This window comes from Cydia amplana, chromosome 13 (assembly GCF_948474715.1).
Source record: "Cydia amplana chromosome 13, ilCydAmpl1.1, whole genome shotgun sequence".
NCBI lineage: Eukaryota > Metazoa > Arthropoda > Insecta > Lepidoptera > Tortricidae > Cydia > Cydia amplana.
Window position 1 is genome coordinate 1,940,955 of NC_086081.1, and position 14,494 is coordinate 1,955,448.

General features: G+C 44.4%; 1 protein-coding gene across 1 annotated transcript in view; it reads left to right on the top strand.

Moving 5' to 3' along the window:
* Positions 1 to 14,494, top strand: part of LOC134653372 (alpha-(1,6)-fucosyltransferase) — a 59,700-nt gene that overhangs the window by 35,067 nt on the left and 10,139 nt on the right. The window contains exons 7-8 of the mRNA XM_063508708.1: positions 232 to 331; positions 1,322 to 1,459. Of these exons, the coding sequence (XP_063364778.1) occupies positions 232 to 331; positions 1,322 to 1,459 (238 nt within the window). The remainder of the gene's footprint in view (positions 1 to 231; positions 332 to 1,321; positions 1,460 to 14,494) is intronic.

Below are 14,494 nucleotides of genomic sequence, written 5' to 3' on the forward strand. Positions count from 1 at the left end.
TCGATCCCCAGTAAGACATAACTTTTTGTATTTTTTTTTTCACTTAAACTTCCTATTTTTTGTTTAATAAATTAAAATCTTTGTATTGTTGATTGATCAAACCGCTGTGTGGCGCTGTCATCGTGCACGGTCCCAATAAGCTATGCTCGCGAGGTCTACAGCTCACAGAGCCACTAGTTATTTTAGCAGTAGAGTAAATGACTTTAAAAAATGTGTTGTTTTCTATTTCAGTATCCCACGACACCAAAGTGGTATCGCTGCCGTTCATCGACTCGATATCGCAGAAACCCAAGTTTCTACCTCTAGCCGTGCCTAAGGATCTCGCTCATAGGTATTTTAATAGCTAGTATATGGGTCAATCAACTATTTCTTGTTGTTATTCTGTCCCATCAGCGAGGAGACAATAGTAGCATAGATTGTTAGAAGAACTGCTGTACCATGTTCTAGTAACATGCTCAGTAGATGTCCCATTATGGAAAGGTCTTATAACTACCATAAAATGCAAGTTTGGTTCATTTAAATACGAAAAACCTAGAGTTTTAAGAGTGACTCAGGAGACCGTAACCATAGCAACGTGTGACAAGAAAAAGTTGATTAACCCATATCCTCCAGAGGCCCAAGGCCCTACCTATGCCTAGCCATTATTCAGTTCGGTGAAATTGAAATCATATTCAATAGGGAGTATTACTGCAATGTTTTGCCACCAGAGTGCAGCACTAGCACCCTACGTAAACCATAGAGTAACTTATACATACTGTGCCGTTTTCACAGACAATCAAATATGACAATGAAACATCAAGGCGGTTTGTTTACAAAGGGCTTAGTCTAAGGTTAGCTTTGTCTAGACTGCTTATTAGAAAATTAATGTCCAGTGCGTCACGGACGTACAAAGATAAAAAAAGTTTATCCTTAATTGCTATTTATTCAAACGTGACGAAAATGTTGACAATAATAGGTAAGATAAAAACCAGTACTTAATTTATTTATCGTATTTAATCTTTAATTGGCACTGTCAATGACTAATTGTGACGTTATCTATGAAAAGGGACCTTATTGTCGATGGCGCTTACGCCTTTGTTAACGATGCTCCGATATGAATACAATGCCGCGCGACGCTGAGCGGCGTAAGCGCCATCGACAATAAGGTCCCTTTTCATAGATAATGCCCTAATTAATGTTAGTTATTAACTGAGTCAACGTTAATTCCTGTTTCAAACAAAATGTTTACTTTTTCTTGAAATGGAATTTCAATTTTGAAATTACAGTGTTTACATGTGTATGTTTTTCCTAGTTCTCCACTTTAACCAATTTTTTTTTTCAGAATAATCCGTTTCAACGGCGACCCGTCATCGTGGTGGATCGGCCAGATACTCAAATACATCTTAAAGCCACGGATGAGCATGCAAAAAGCCATCAATGAGACCATCGCTAAAATGAACTTCAATACTCCCATAGTCGGGTAAGGCCATAGACTAAGAATCCTCTAGACTGAGCATAGTAACGCTACCCCCTCTGCCACTTATACGGCCGTTACCGTTAAGTGACTGCGCCAGCCAGCAGTTCTGCTGCAAGGACGCAGAGGCGTTGGTCACACATGAGAGGGAGGGACGGAGAGGCTCGTCGAGCTTGCTCAAATGCACGCGCTGGCACGATCCAGGCCGTCGGTCAGAGGCGTAGGCTACGGTACGCTAACAACCTCCGTCCAGACAAACCTGTTCCGAGTTAGGGCGTGTATTCGGGCCTACTCGTGTATTCCTCCCATCATCTGCCGCCCCGGCATGCTCAACTGACCCTCCTGCCCGAGACACCGGCGAGCCAATAATACAGGTGGGGAGTGTGGGGCGTGTGCAGTCAGGAGGATCGGGATAGACGGGAGTAGAAGAACCAGACCGAATACCAGCATCGTGCCCAGTGTAAGGTAGATAGATATATATTAGTGCAAATATATATATATGTGAGGGAATGGTGACTGCGATAGACCTGAGTCCATTGTTTTGTATTGGAGCTAGAGACCTGGCCAGGGCCGGTATAATTGACGCGTAGGATTTCATGTCATTGGTCCGTCGTTCTCGTCCGGCTCGGACTCTGTGTCAGTCTCTGGTTGGTTGTAAATCTGTAAAACTTTTTTCTTGATTAAGTTCCTATTCTGTGCGATAGATTTCCAATAAGACTGGCTTTTGTTAGTGTATCGGGATATATCGTGGTTAAGCGAATCCGTCCAAGTGTAGATAGGTCTGCCTATTTTTCTTTTGTTTTCCCTATATTCCAGGGCTGCATGTAAGAGGTGCGGTTTTGGGCGTCTGAGGATGTGCCCGTAATAGGATAGTCTGCGCACCTTGATAGTTTTCGTGATAGACTTTCCCTCAAGGAGCTCCTGTATTTTGCGATTCGGGGGGTTGTTGGAAACTCCTAGCATTCCTTTGAGTATGTGTCTTTCGTATCTTCTTAGCCGCGATCTGTTGCCGCTCGTGAGGGCCATCGCTTTAAGGCCGTATGTCATAGATGGCGCGATAACCATTTTGTATAAAAGCCTCACTAGTTTCCAGTCGATTTTATATTTCTGTATGAATTTGTTTAGTATTTTGGCGTTTCTGATGGCCTGTTCGCACCTCGTTTTGATTGCGACTCGCCTGTCGTGGGTCGCTGTTATGTACGTGCCTAGGTAGCGGATTGTTTGGATTGGCTTTATTTGTACACCGCCCAGGCATAGCGGTTGTTGTTCTGATACCGGTGGACCGAAGGGATCTCTGACTATAAGTTTGGTTTTCGTTTCGTTGATTACGAGTCCTACCGTATTTAGTAATGCTTTCAGTTTGTTGACTACGCGATCCAGCGTTCTAATGCAGTCGCCTACTATGATGAGGTCGTCAGCGAATGACAATATTAAGGGCAGGGTAATTTCCTTATCTTGGTTTAGGGTTATGGCCTCATCCTCCTCCTCCAGTGTTCTCAGTACGTCGTCTATAACGATAGTGAACAGTTTGACTCCTTTGCCTTTGGTTATCGTCTCAGTGGTTTGCCCAAACCATGCTATGTGGGTTCTTTCTCGCATGCAAGCAGCAACAACTCGGTTTGTAAGGGGAGCGCTTATGCGGCTTAGCAGGATGTCCCTTAGGGCCTGGAGGTCTACGTTGTCAAAGGCCTTTTCGATGTCTAGGGCTATCACAAAAACCTTCCTTCCCTCTCGCCAGTTGATATCTAGGACCCTACGGAGGGTGAAGAGGTGGTCGTCCGTCGACCTATTGTGTAAAAAAGCCGTTTGGTAGTTCCCCAAGTCATTCATTTCCTTGTCGACCTTCTCAAGGAGGAAGTTGGCATATATGCGATAGCCGACATTACAAATGGATATTCTCCTATATTCGTTCACGTTTTTAGGCGATGTTGTTTTAGGGATCGGGACCTGTTTTGAAATGAGCCATTCCTCCGGCACTTTGTTGTTCGTCCAGGCGTCCTGCATAATCTTGCATATCTGGGCTATAAATGATTGAGGCGCCGCCTTATACAGTTCTGGTGCGATTTGATCCGTGCCTGGGACTGTACCGTTTTTCATTTTCCTAATGATTCTCGAAATAGTTTTTATGTCAGGTCCATTCTCGATGGGTAGTTGGTCGTGGTCGCATTCAGCTGTATCTATTGTTTTACCCTCACTCTTTTTCAGCTCTGACACCCAGTTAGACATAGGGATGTATTGATTACGGGTGGTTCGGTTTTCTGGTGTTTTTCTGAACCCTTTTAGAAATCTGTAAGTAAACTTCATTCTAATGGCACGGGGGGCATTACTTAAGAGCGCTCCAACAAGAAAAGTCAAAATAATGCAAAATTGATGATATTCCTCGATGACATTCAGTACTTTAGGGTCATTATTAGAAACAATGAGTACTTGTTACGGTAAAAGCGTCTTCTTATCTTTAGGAATTACTTTTTAAATATTGGAAAAAGGGCTTATTAAATTAGTAATGATTTTTTTTCTGATGGTTGTTTCCGAAAAACCACGTGAAGCACTAAATTGTGAGCTCGTATTTGTAAATGTTGAGAAGTTTACTCTGGTAAAGCTGGCTATTTTGTATTACTAATACCCTGTACATTAGGAATTACTTTTGACATTTTTCCTAAATACCTTTGAGAAAGAGAAAATCGAAGAAAAACAAACTCAATTTTCTCTCCGAAACAAGTGTCAATTCCTACGAAATTCTACTTAATATCGAAGTCATTTTCATACTCAAGCAATCTACAGCGTTTGCTTATACTGATGGTATACATTAGTGTTTATGAAATTCTACTATAATTTTTTGGCAATTTTTTGAAAACGACTCTAATATTACCGATGACGCGCGGTCGTGAGCTCAGTGCCGCGGCAGAGCTTGTAGAGGTAGGACGTGTGTCGGTCGGCTCCGCACGTTTTCAACGGCGACGACGAGGTTTTTTATCATTGTGTGCGGCAGGCGCCGTGTAAAATGCTATACTGTGTGCGTGACAGTGCGTGTATACGGCGACTGAGAAACTTTGATCCTAGTACTGTGTATTTGGTTTTATAGTATAGTATGTAACTACCGGACAGCATTAAAGATATTTGAAATGATCTGATATTTTATAGGTACTAAATTAAAAAATGGCTGAATACAAATGCTTTTGATGACATGTCAGAATCAGAATATATAGGTCTGATGATGGAGCTGGGAGGTGGTCACCGGTACCAATCAACCATGCAACTAAACCACTTCGTGTTTCGGCTCGTTTGATTCGTCTCAACAAGATCTTTGACACAAGATAGGACTCAGGGTCTGATGATGGAGCTGGAAGGTGGTCACCGGTACCAGTCAACCACGCAACTAAACCACTTCGTGTTTGGGCTCGTTTGATTCGTCTCAACAAGATCTTTGACACAAGATAGGACTCAGGGTCTGATGATGGAGCTGGAAGGTGGTCACCGGTACCAGTCAACCACGCAACTAAACCACTTCGTGTTTGGGCTCGTTTGATTCCTCTCAACGAGATCTTTGACACAAGATAGAACTCAGGGTCTGATGATGAAGCTGGAAGGTGGTCAACGGTACCAGTCAACCATGCAACTAAACCACTTCGTGTTTCGGCTCGTTTGATTCGTCTCAACAAGATCTTTGACACAAGATAGTACTGAGGGTCTGATGATGGAGCTCGAAGTGGTCACCAGTACCAGTCAACCATGCCACTAAACCACTTCGTGTTTGGGCTCGTTTGATTCCTCTCAACGAGATCTTTGACACAAGATAGAACTCAGGGTCTGATGATGAAGCTGGAAGGTGGTCACCAGTACCAGTCAACCATGCAACTAATCCACTTCGTGTTTGGGCTCGTTTGATTCCTCTCAACGAGATCTTTGACACAAGATAGAACTCAGGGTCTGATGATGAAGCTGGAAGGTGGTCAACGGTACCAGTCAACCATGCCGCTAAACCACTTCGTGTTTCGGCTCGTTTGATTCGTCTCAACAAGATCTTTGACACAAGATAGTACTCAGGGTCTGATGATGGAGTTGGAAGGTTGGCACCGGTACCAGTCAACCACGCAACTAAACCACTTCGTGTTTGGGCTCGTTTGATTCGTCTCAACAAGATCTTTGACACAAGATAGTACTGAGGGTCTGATGATGGAGCTGGAAGGTGGTCACCAGTACCAGTCAACCATGCAACTAAACCACTTCGTGTTTGGGCTCGTTTGATTTGTCTCAACAAGATATTTGACACAAGATAGTACTGAGGGTCTGATGATGGAGCTGGAAGGTGGTCACCGGTACCAGTCAACCACGCAACTAAACCACTTCGTGTTTGGGCTCGTTTGATTCCTCTCAACGAGATCTTTGACACAAGATAGAACTCAGGGTCTGATGATGGAGCTGGAAGGTGGTCAACGGTACCAGTCAACCATGCAACTAAACCACTTCGTGTTTCGGCTCGTTTGATTCGTCTCAACAAGATCTTTGACACAAGATAGGACTCAGGGTCTGATGATGGAGCTGGAAGGTGGTCACCGGTACCAGTCAACCACGCAACTAAACCACTTCGTGTTTGGGCTCGTTTGATTCCTCTCAACGAGATCTTTGACACAAGATAGAACTCAGGGTCTGATGATGGAGCTGAAAGGTGGTCAACGGTACCAGTCAACCATGCAACTAAACCACTTCGTGTTTCGGCTCGTTTGATTCGTCTCAACAAGATCTTTGACACAAGATAGGACTCAGGGTCTGATGATGGAGCTGGAAGGTGGTCACCGGTACCAGTCAACCACGCAACTAAACCACTTCGTGTTTGGGCTCGTTTGATTCCTCTCAATGAGATCTTTGACACAAGATAGAACTCAGGGTCTGATGATGAAGCTGGAAGGTGGTCAACGGTACCAGTCAACCATGCAACTAAACCACTTCGTGTTTCGGCTCGTTTGATTCGTCTCAACAAGATCTTTGTCACAAGATAGGACTCAGGGTCTGATGATGGAGCTGGAAGGTGGTCAATGGTACCAGTCAACCATGCAACTAAACCACTTCGTGTTTCGGCTCGTTTGATTCGTCTCAACAAGATCTTTGACACAAGATAGTACTGAGAGTCTGATGATGGAGCTGGAAGGTTGGCACCGGTACCAGTCAACCACGCAACTAAACCACTTCGTGTTTGGGCTCGTTTTATTCCTCTCAACGAGATCTTTGACACAAGATAGAACTCAGGGTCTGACGATGAAGCTGGAACGTGGTCAACGGTACCAGTCAACCATGCACCTAAACCACTTCGTGTTTGGGCTCGTTTGATTCGTCTCAACAAGATCTTTGACACAAGATAGTACTGAGGGTCTGATGATGGAGCTGGACGGTGGTCACCAGTACCAGTAAACCATGCAACTAAACCACTTCGTGTTTGGGCTTGTTTGATTCCTCTCAAGGAGATCTTTGACACAAGATAGTACTGAGGGTCTGATGATGGAGCTGGAAGGTGGTCAACGGTACCAGTCAACCATGCAACTAAACCACTTCGTGTTTCGGCTCGTTTGATTCCTCTCAACGAGATCTTTGACACAAGATATTACTGAGGGTCTGATGATGGAGCTGGAAGGTGGTCAACGGTACCAGTCAACCATGCAACTAAACCACTTCGTGTTTCGGCTCGTTTGATTCGTCTCAACAAGATCTTTGTCACAAGATAGGACTCAGGGTCTGATGATGGAGTTGGAAGGTGGTCAATGGTACCAGTCAACCATGCAACTAAACCACTTCGTGTTTCGGCTCGTTTGATTCGTCTCAACAAGATCTTTGACACAAGATAGTACTGAGGGTCTGATGATGGAGCTGGAAGGTTGGCACCGGTACCAGTCAACCACGCAACTAAACCACTTCGTGTTTGGGCTCGTTTTATTCCTCTCAACGAGATCTTTGACACAAGATAGAACTCAGGGTCTGACGATGAAGCTGGAACGTGGTCACCAGTACCAGTCAACCATGCCACTAAACCACTTCGTGTTTGGGCTCGTTTGATTCCTCTCAACAAGATCTTTGACACAAGATAGTACTGAGGGTCTGATGATGGAGCTGGACGGTGGTCACCAGTACCAGTCAACCATGCAACTAAACCACTTCGTGTTTGGGCTCGTTTGATTCCTCTCAACGAGATCTTTGACACAAGATAGTACAGAGGGTCTGATGATGGAGCTGGAAGGTGGTCAACGGTACCAGTCAACCATGCAACTAAACCACTTCGTGTTTCGGCTCGTTTGATTCGTCTCAACAAGATCTTTGTCACAAGATAGGACTCAGGGTCTGATGATGGAGCTGGACGGTGGTCACCAGTACCAGTCAACCATGCAAATAAACCACTTCGTGTTTGGACTCGTTTGATTCCTCTCAACGAGATCTTTGACACAAGATAATACTGAGGGTCTGATGATGGAGCTGGAAGGTGGTCACTGGTACCAGTCAATCATGCAACTAAACCACTTCGTGTTTGGGCTCGTTTGATTTGTTTCAACAAGATCTTTGACACAACATAGTACTCACAGGGTCTGATGTGCAGCTGGAAGGTTGTCATCCCAGACACGAAGTGGTTTAGTTGCATGGTTGACTGGTACCGGTGACCACCATTCAGCTCCATCATCAGACCCTGAGTATCACCTAGTGTCCAAGATCTTGTTGAGACGAATCAAACGAGCATAAACACGAAGTGGTTTAGTTGCATGGTTGACTGGTACCGGTGACCACCTTCCAGCTCCATCATCAGACCCTGAGTATCACCTAGTGTCAAAGATATTGTTGAGACGAATCAAACGAGCTCAAACACGAAGTGGTTTAGTTGCATGGTTGACTGGTACCGGTGACCACCTTCCAGCTTCATCATCAGACCCTGAGTCCTATCTTGTGTCAAAGATCTTGTTGAAATGAATAAAACGAGCCCAAACACGAAGTGGTTTAGTTTCATAGTTTACTGGTACCGGTGACCACCTTCCAGCTCCATCATCAGACCCTGAATATCACCTAGTGTCCAAGATCTTGTTGAAACGAATCAAACGAGCTCAAACACGAAGTGGTTTAGTTGCATGGTTGACTGGTACCGGTGACCACCTTCCAGCTCCATCATCAGACCCTGAGTCATATCTTGTGTCAAAAATCTTGTTGAAATGAATCAAACGAGCCCAAACACGAAGTGGTTTAGTTGCATGGTTGAATGGTACCGGTGACCACCTTCCAGCTCCATCATCAGACCCTGAGTATCACCTAGTGCCAAAGATCTTGTTGAGACGAATCAAACGAGCTCAAACACGAAGTGGTTTAATTGCATAGTTGACTGGTACCAGTGGCCATCTTCCAGCTCCATTATCAGACCCTGAGTGTCACCTAGTGCCAAAGATCTTGTTGAGACGAATCAAACGAGCCTAATCATGTTACTACATGGTTGATTGGTATCCGTGACCACCTTCATCATCATCATCAGATGCTTAGTATTAGCTCGTTTCTAAACTTAAGATACAAATTAAAGGTTTTATTATATAGCTAAAATAGTTTCACTATACAACCTATACCATATGCAATGACGAAAAATGAAAATAAGCGAGTACCTAAGTAAGTACGTATAATTTCTTTCTAGTAATAATGACCTACATAAGTATATTATTTGCACTGGATTTAGTATTTTCGTACCAAATAACATTTTTAGGACTTTGATATTAAAGTACAGTTAGTGTTGTTATGATTGATTTCAATGTGCTTCACGTTCGGATCAAGAATGTTTAATCCATCATTGTAGTGCGACCGAGGGAAAATGCGGTGGAAGGGTTCGGCGACCTGAGATCGCGGGGCCTGCCGCAGCGCGTAAAATACCTAAACTCGCTCATCCCCGAAATGTAATAGCACTCTTAAGAGGCGAAAGAAGCGCGTGCTTTCGGTGTGAAACTCCTCTGTTTGGGCAGCGCGCAGCTGTTTGCGTGCTGTTTTGATCTCGATGTCAAGGGCTTGATTGTTAGGGGATCTGTTTTTCATAAAAAGTGCTTTTTGGAGCCTGGCCAGTGCTATTCTGCTTTCGCGGGATTTGGCAATGCACTTGGGCGGGATTGTCCTTGCTGCCTGCCTGAGGATCTCGTTCAATTCAGACCAGGGTAGGGAGTTACTAATAGGGCTATCTTGACTTAGTGGCGTTTTAAGTTTTGTGAACAATAACCGCTCCACTTCTTTTTGGAACCCTTTGACAACTGCCTTGTTTTCTGTTAGAGCTTCATAGTTGACATTTTTGTAATTAAACTTTGCTTTGGTGTTGTTAGCGGTATGGCGGGCGCTGTTTGAACTACGAGTGTTAATATGGACCCAAGTTGAGTTTTGTATGCTACCCCATACAAGCTTGTGATCTGTGCTAACTGATTTCTGGAAAGAACCTTGAATGGAGTCGAAAAATACTGGCCTTCGTAATGTGGTTAAAATGTGGTCAATTTGAGATACGCGGGTGCCCAATTGCCATGTTACTTTGCACGAGGGACGACCCCAAGATGTTTTTAAACATAAGTTATGCTCCTGTACAAAATTAATAAGGAGATTACCATTAAAGTTTGAGCCGCTATGGAACAAGTTGTTTTTGGAAATTAATTTAGTTAAGTTATTTACATCCCTAACCCCTACGTGGGCATTAAAGTCACCTAGCATTATAGGGAAGGCCTTTTTTGGGGCTTGTCGTAGTAGGGTTCCGATTTTGGCAAGGCACGTCGCCGCTCCGGTTGGGACGTGGGTGCTGATTATGAATAATTCTGTGGGTGACTGGTTGCTGCCTATAATTAGTTTTAGATGTATGGCAATAATGTTATTGTATTTGCGATAAGTGTTTAATATCTCATATTGAATGTTTTTTTGAATAAGTATAGCCACTCCGCGTGTTACTCGCGGGCGCGGTTCCCCGTGTAGAATCCAGCGATAGTTATTTGAAATAAGTTCGCCGCTTGCTAGATGAGTTTCTTGTAGCGCCGCTATTGTAATATTGCGTGCTGATAGCTCGTGATCGATGTTGATCTTGTCTTGGGGTGTAGCACAGCCTCTAACGTTCCAGGTTGCTACGGTGACCGCGTCACACGGCCGTAGAGACCTAATTTCCGTAATAGGGGTGGGTCTTAGTAGCCGTTGCCCGGTCGAATCGACATTTTTGTAACTGTTGCACGAGCTGTTCAGGGAAATAAGTGGGGGCGCTTGCGTGCATGTTGGTGAGCAGGGCCTTAACGGATCAGTGCGCCTTTTTTCTGTTATATCAGGTTTCATACTGGATGTCTCGCTTGAGGTAACGTGTTTCGCATTTGGTATCGTTACATTCGTTGTATTCGTTGTTGGGTTCTGAAGGCGTACTGAATCGTAGTGTTGGTTATTGTAGAACAGATGTAAGGTGCCCATTTTGTGGGCTTCATAAATGGGGGCTCTATAGTATAGGGGTGGTTGTTGGTCCATGTGTACGTATATGTTTACCATGAAACAACTCGTGGCAGCTATTATCATTTCCTCGCCTCCCCAAAATCCGTCTTTGAACTGGTTTTGAATATATTCCTCTATTAGTTCGGCGCAAGGTGGCCATGAGTTATTATTATTAGCTCTATTGTAGTCGGATACACTTCCGTTGAGTGCTAGTTGAATTCGGCTATCCTCTCTTTCGGTGTATAAATGGCTAGCGAGCACCTCTCGGATTTCGTGGTGCTCATAGCTCCTATCCAGTACGACGTTTAGTTGGTCTGCTATGGCTCTGTATATGCAGTTGCCGACTTTGGGAATTGGGTATATTTCCATTGTAGTCTATTGATAGATCCAGTAGGCCTTGTTGATTAGGCGGCGGCGTAGAAACTTAAGTGAACTACGCGGTATAGTGCTGATTATATGCGACGGCTAGTACTCAATAATGAACGGACCACCTGTGGTAGAGGCTGGGAATTGGTGGAGCGCTAGAATGAAATATCGAAGGGTATCTAAATTGTCAGTTCTTTGTTTTATTGACTGCAATAGTTCGTTGTTTGAAGGACCCGAGGTTTAAAGGCCGTCCGCCTAGTGAGGTACCGCCACGGCTGGCGTCCTGTAGAGACAATAGCGCCGATGAATGGGCCGACAACCCGGCATCAATCGGGTCTTGCGTAAGGAAACGCTTGTTTATTACCGTGTTTTGCAGAAATATTATGGATTCCGGCACATGTGGGCTCTTTTACAAATAGATTGCGTTTGGGTTTTTAAAAGTAATTTATCTTTGTTCGTAAGACTGCCTTTCTTTTAACAGAACTTTTATTGGCTTGTTCCGTGGGAAGTGCACAGAGTTTTATAGTTCCTCCGACCTGGCAAGACGGGACCAGATACAGGCGGTAAAGGCCTCTTTGTTTCGTGTGCCAGATGTGGATATTTCGGGATTACTGGGAGAGCAATGAAACGTCGGGTTTGAATGAGTATTAGCTAGGTTACTTAAGATCGTTACTAAGTATGAGCTGCCGGTTCTAATGTAGGGGGATATTATAGGATCAATACGATATAGCGACGTAATCCTTCGTTATATGCTAGCCACGTGTATATTATTTTGTCCACTGAAGATGCCTTGATAGGGCCGTTATTTCATGCTAGGCCATGGTGCTAAGTTGTATCTAAATGGTAATGTAATGTGTAACTTGATCAAGGCTGGAAAAGCAGGCTTCGTTCTGGGATTAGCTAAAATTAGACCTGGAAATAAACAAGCTAGGGGATCTGCCTTCTTAACCTAGTGCACTAGAGTGCCGCTGTGCAAATTAGGCCTAACAAAGTAAGCCGATCGCTATTAAGATTAGATGAAGCTACGTATCTAACTGAAATGATCTATGCGGTCTGCATTCTCTACCTATAACCGTGGGATAGTGAGAAATTTAACATATGTAACAAAATAAAATGTGGGCTAACAAAATAAACGACAATACAAGATTAGATGAAACTATAGGTTAGGTGCCTAGATGACTGCCTTCCCTACTGATTATAGTGTAATAGTGAAAGAGGCTAACAATGGCTCGTAAGTGTAAGGGCTAGATATGTAAGTAACTAAAGGCTAGCAAAATAAACGACAATACAAGATTAGGTGAAACTATAGATTAGGTGCCTATTAGATGTCTGCATTCCCTGATTATTACAGTGTAATAGTGGAACAAGTTAACATTGGCTCGTGAGCGGAAGGGCCAGGTATGTAAGTAACTTACAGTTAACAAAATAGACGACTATATAAGATTACAAAAAAAAAAAACTATAGGTTAGGTACCTAGATGACTAAGGTAATCTATGTGATCTACCCGCCTAGCTTGTTATGATATGTTCGCGGTGGGGGTCCAAACTGGCTCGTAGGTATATATTTAGGTTAAATATAAAGTACATACGGGCTCACCATAACCAAGTAAGGATAGGTAGGAAGGTAAGAAGTAGATGATACTAATTATTTAACTGCAATATACTATGTAATCTGCTTTTCTTACCTGGTACAATATAGGTAGTAACGCTTAGGGCCCGACAGTGGCTCGTAAGTGGTATGGTTGGTTATGTCCCTAATGTATTAGATGCGACTAGGTAATATATATAATATAACTAATGCAAACTATGTGATTAGCCGGCTGGCTTAACAAATACAATATGCTCGTGGTAGGAGCCAACCGTGGCCCGTGGGTTGTAGGCGTCACACGTGCCTAATGCAATATGGAATAATTAGGTGCGAACCTGGGGGGCGTCTAGTCCTAATGCACTGGAATGTTAGTGCTAGGATTAAAGATAACAGATATGGACCGATCTCACCAGTTTGGCTGTGGTGTGGTGAAGGCAGGGCCGGCAGCTCGGCGCTGGATCGTCGCAGGCGCCGCCGAGCCAGCGGAGGGCGTAGACGAGGACCACGCGCACTTGAATTAATTCACCACTAGAAACTCCTAAATGTTGACCGCGTTGCACTATTAAATACCCGTTTAAGAGCAACGTATAAACGCACTGCACACCGTTGGCTAAAATCGCGGAGACTCGAATCTCTGGTTCGCTTAGCTTAGCTTAGAGAGACTTGGACCGTCGGCCGGTCATTCGTCGGATCGCGGGCTCTATTGTTTTGTTTGGGCCTTTAACAACCTTTGAGGGACAAAAGGGCTCGCAGGGATGCGTCCGTCCTCCACGGCGTGTCAGACGAGACTCCAGATGTCTACCCCCTCTGCCACTTATACGGTAGTTTTACTCCATCTTCGAGTCAATCCCGTGCCGTGATTGGTCCGTGTCTTTGAACGGACCAATCACGACACGGGATTCGCTCACCTCGTCCCCCGCACCCCCGTATTTTTGGCAGCATCGGTTTCATGAAATAATTGCTCTAAACTCCGTCTAGAGGATTCCTAGTCTATGGGTAAGGCACAGGCACAAAATAAATAATAACATTAGGTACAGAACTCACTCTGCGCTGGTGGTCTAGCGGTAAGAGCGCGCGACTTGCAATCCGGAGGTCGCGGGTTCAAACCCCGGCTCGTACCAATGAGTTTTTCGGAACTTATGTACGAAATATCATATCAATATCATTTGATATTTACCAGTCGCTTTTCGATGAAGTTTCCTTCGTCAGGAAACCGGACTAATCCCAATAAGGCCTAGTTTACCCTCTGGGTTGGAAGGTCAGATGGCAGTCGCTTTCGTAAAAACTAGTGCCTACGCCAATTCCTGGGATTAGTTGCCAAGCGGACCCCAGGCTCCCATGAGCCGTGGCCAAAATGCCGGGACAACGCGAGGAAGAAGAAGAGAGGTACAGAACTCACTCTCTAACAAAACGCGTCTATTACGACAGATATGACCGCTAGGTGGCGCAAGCGCGAGGCGTCCGTTCCGTAGCGGTGCGCGGCAACCACTATGGCTAGACACCAAAATTGGTGTGGGCCGCATGTACTTGTAGGTACTTGTAGCGACGCGACGAAATCGCTGAGTGAGCCACGCCTGGCACAGGATACTAAATGATAACAATACTATAGGCTACATGACAAATTTTTTTTATGGTATTCATCG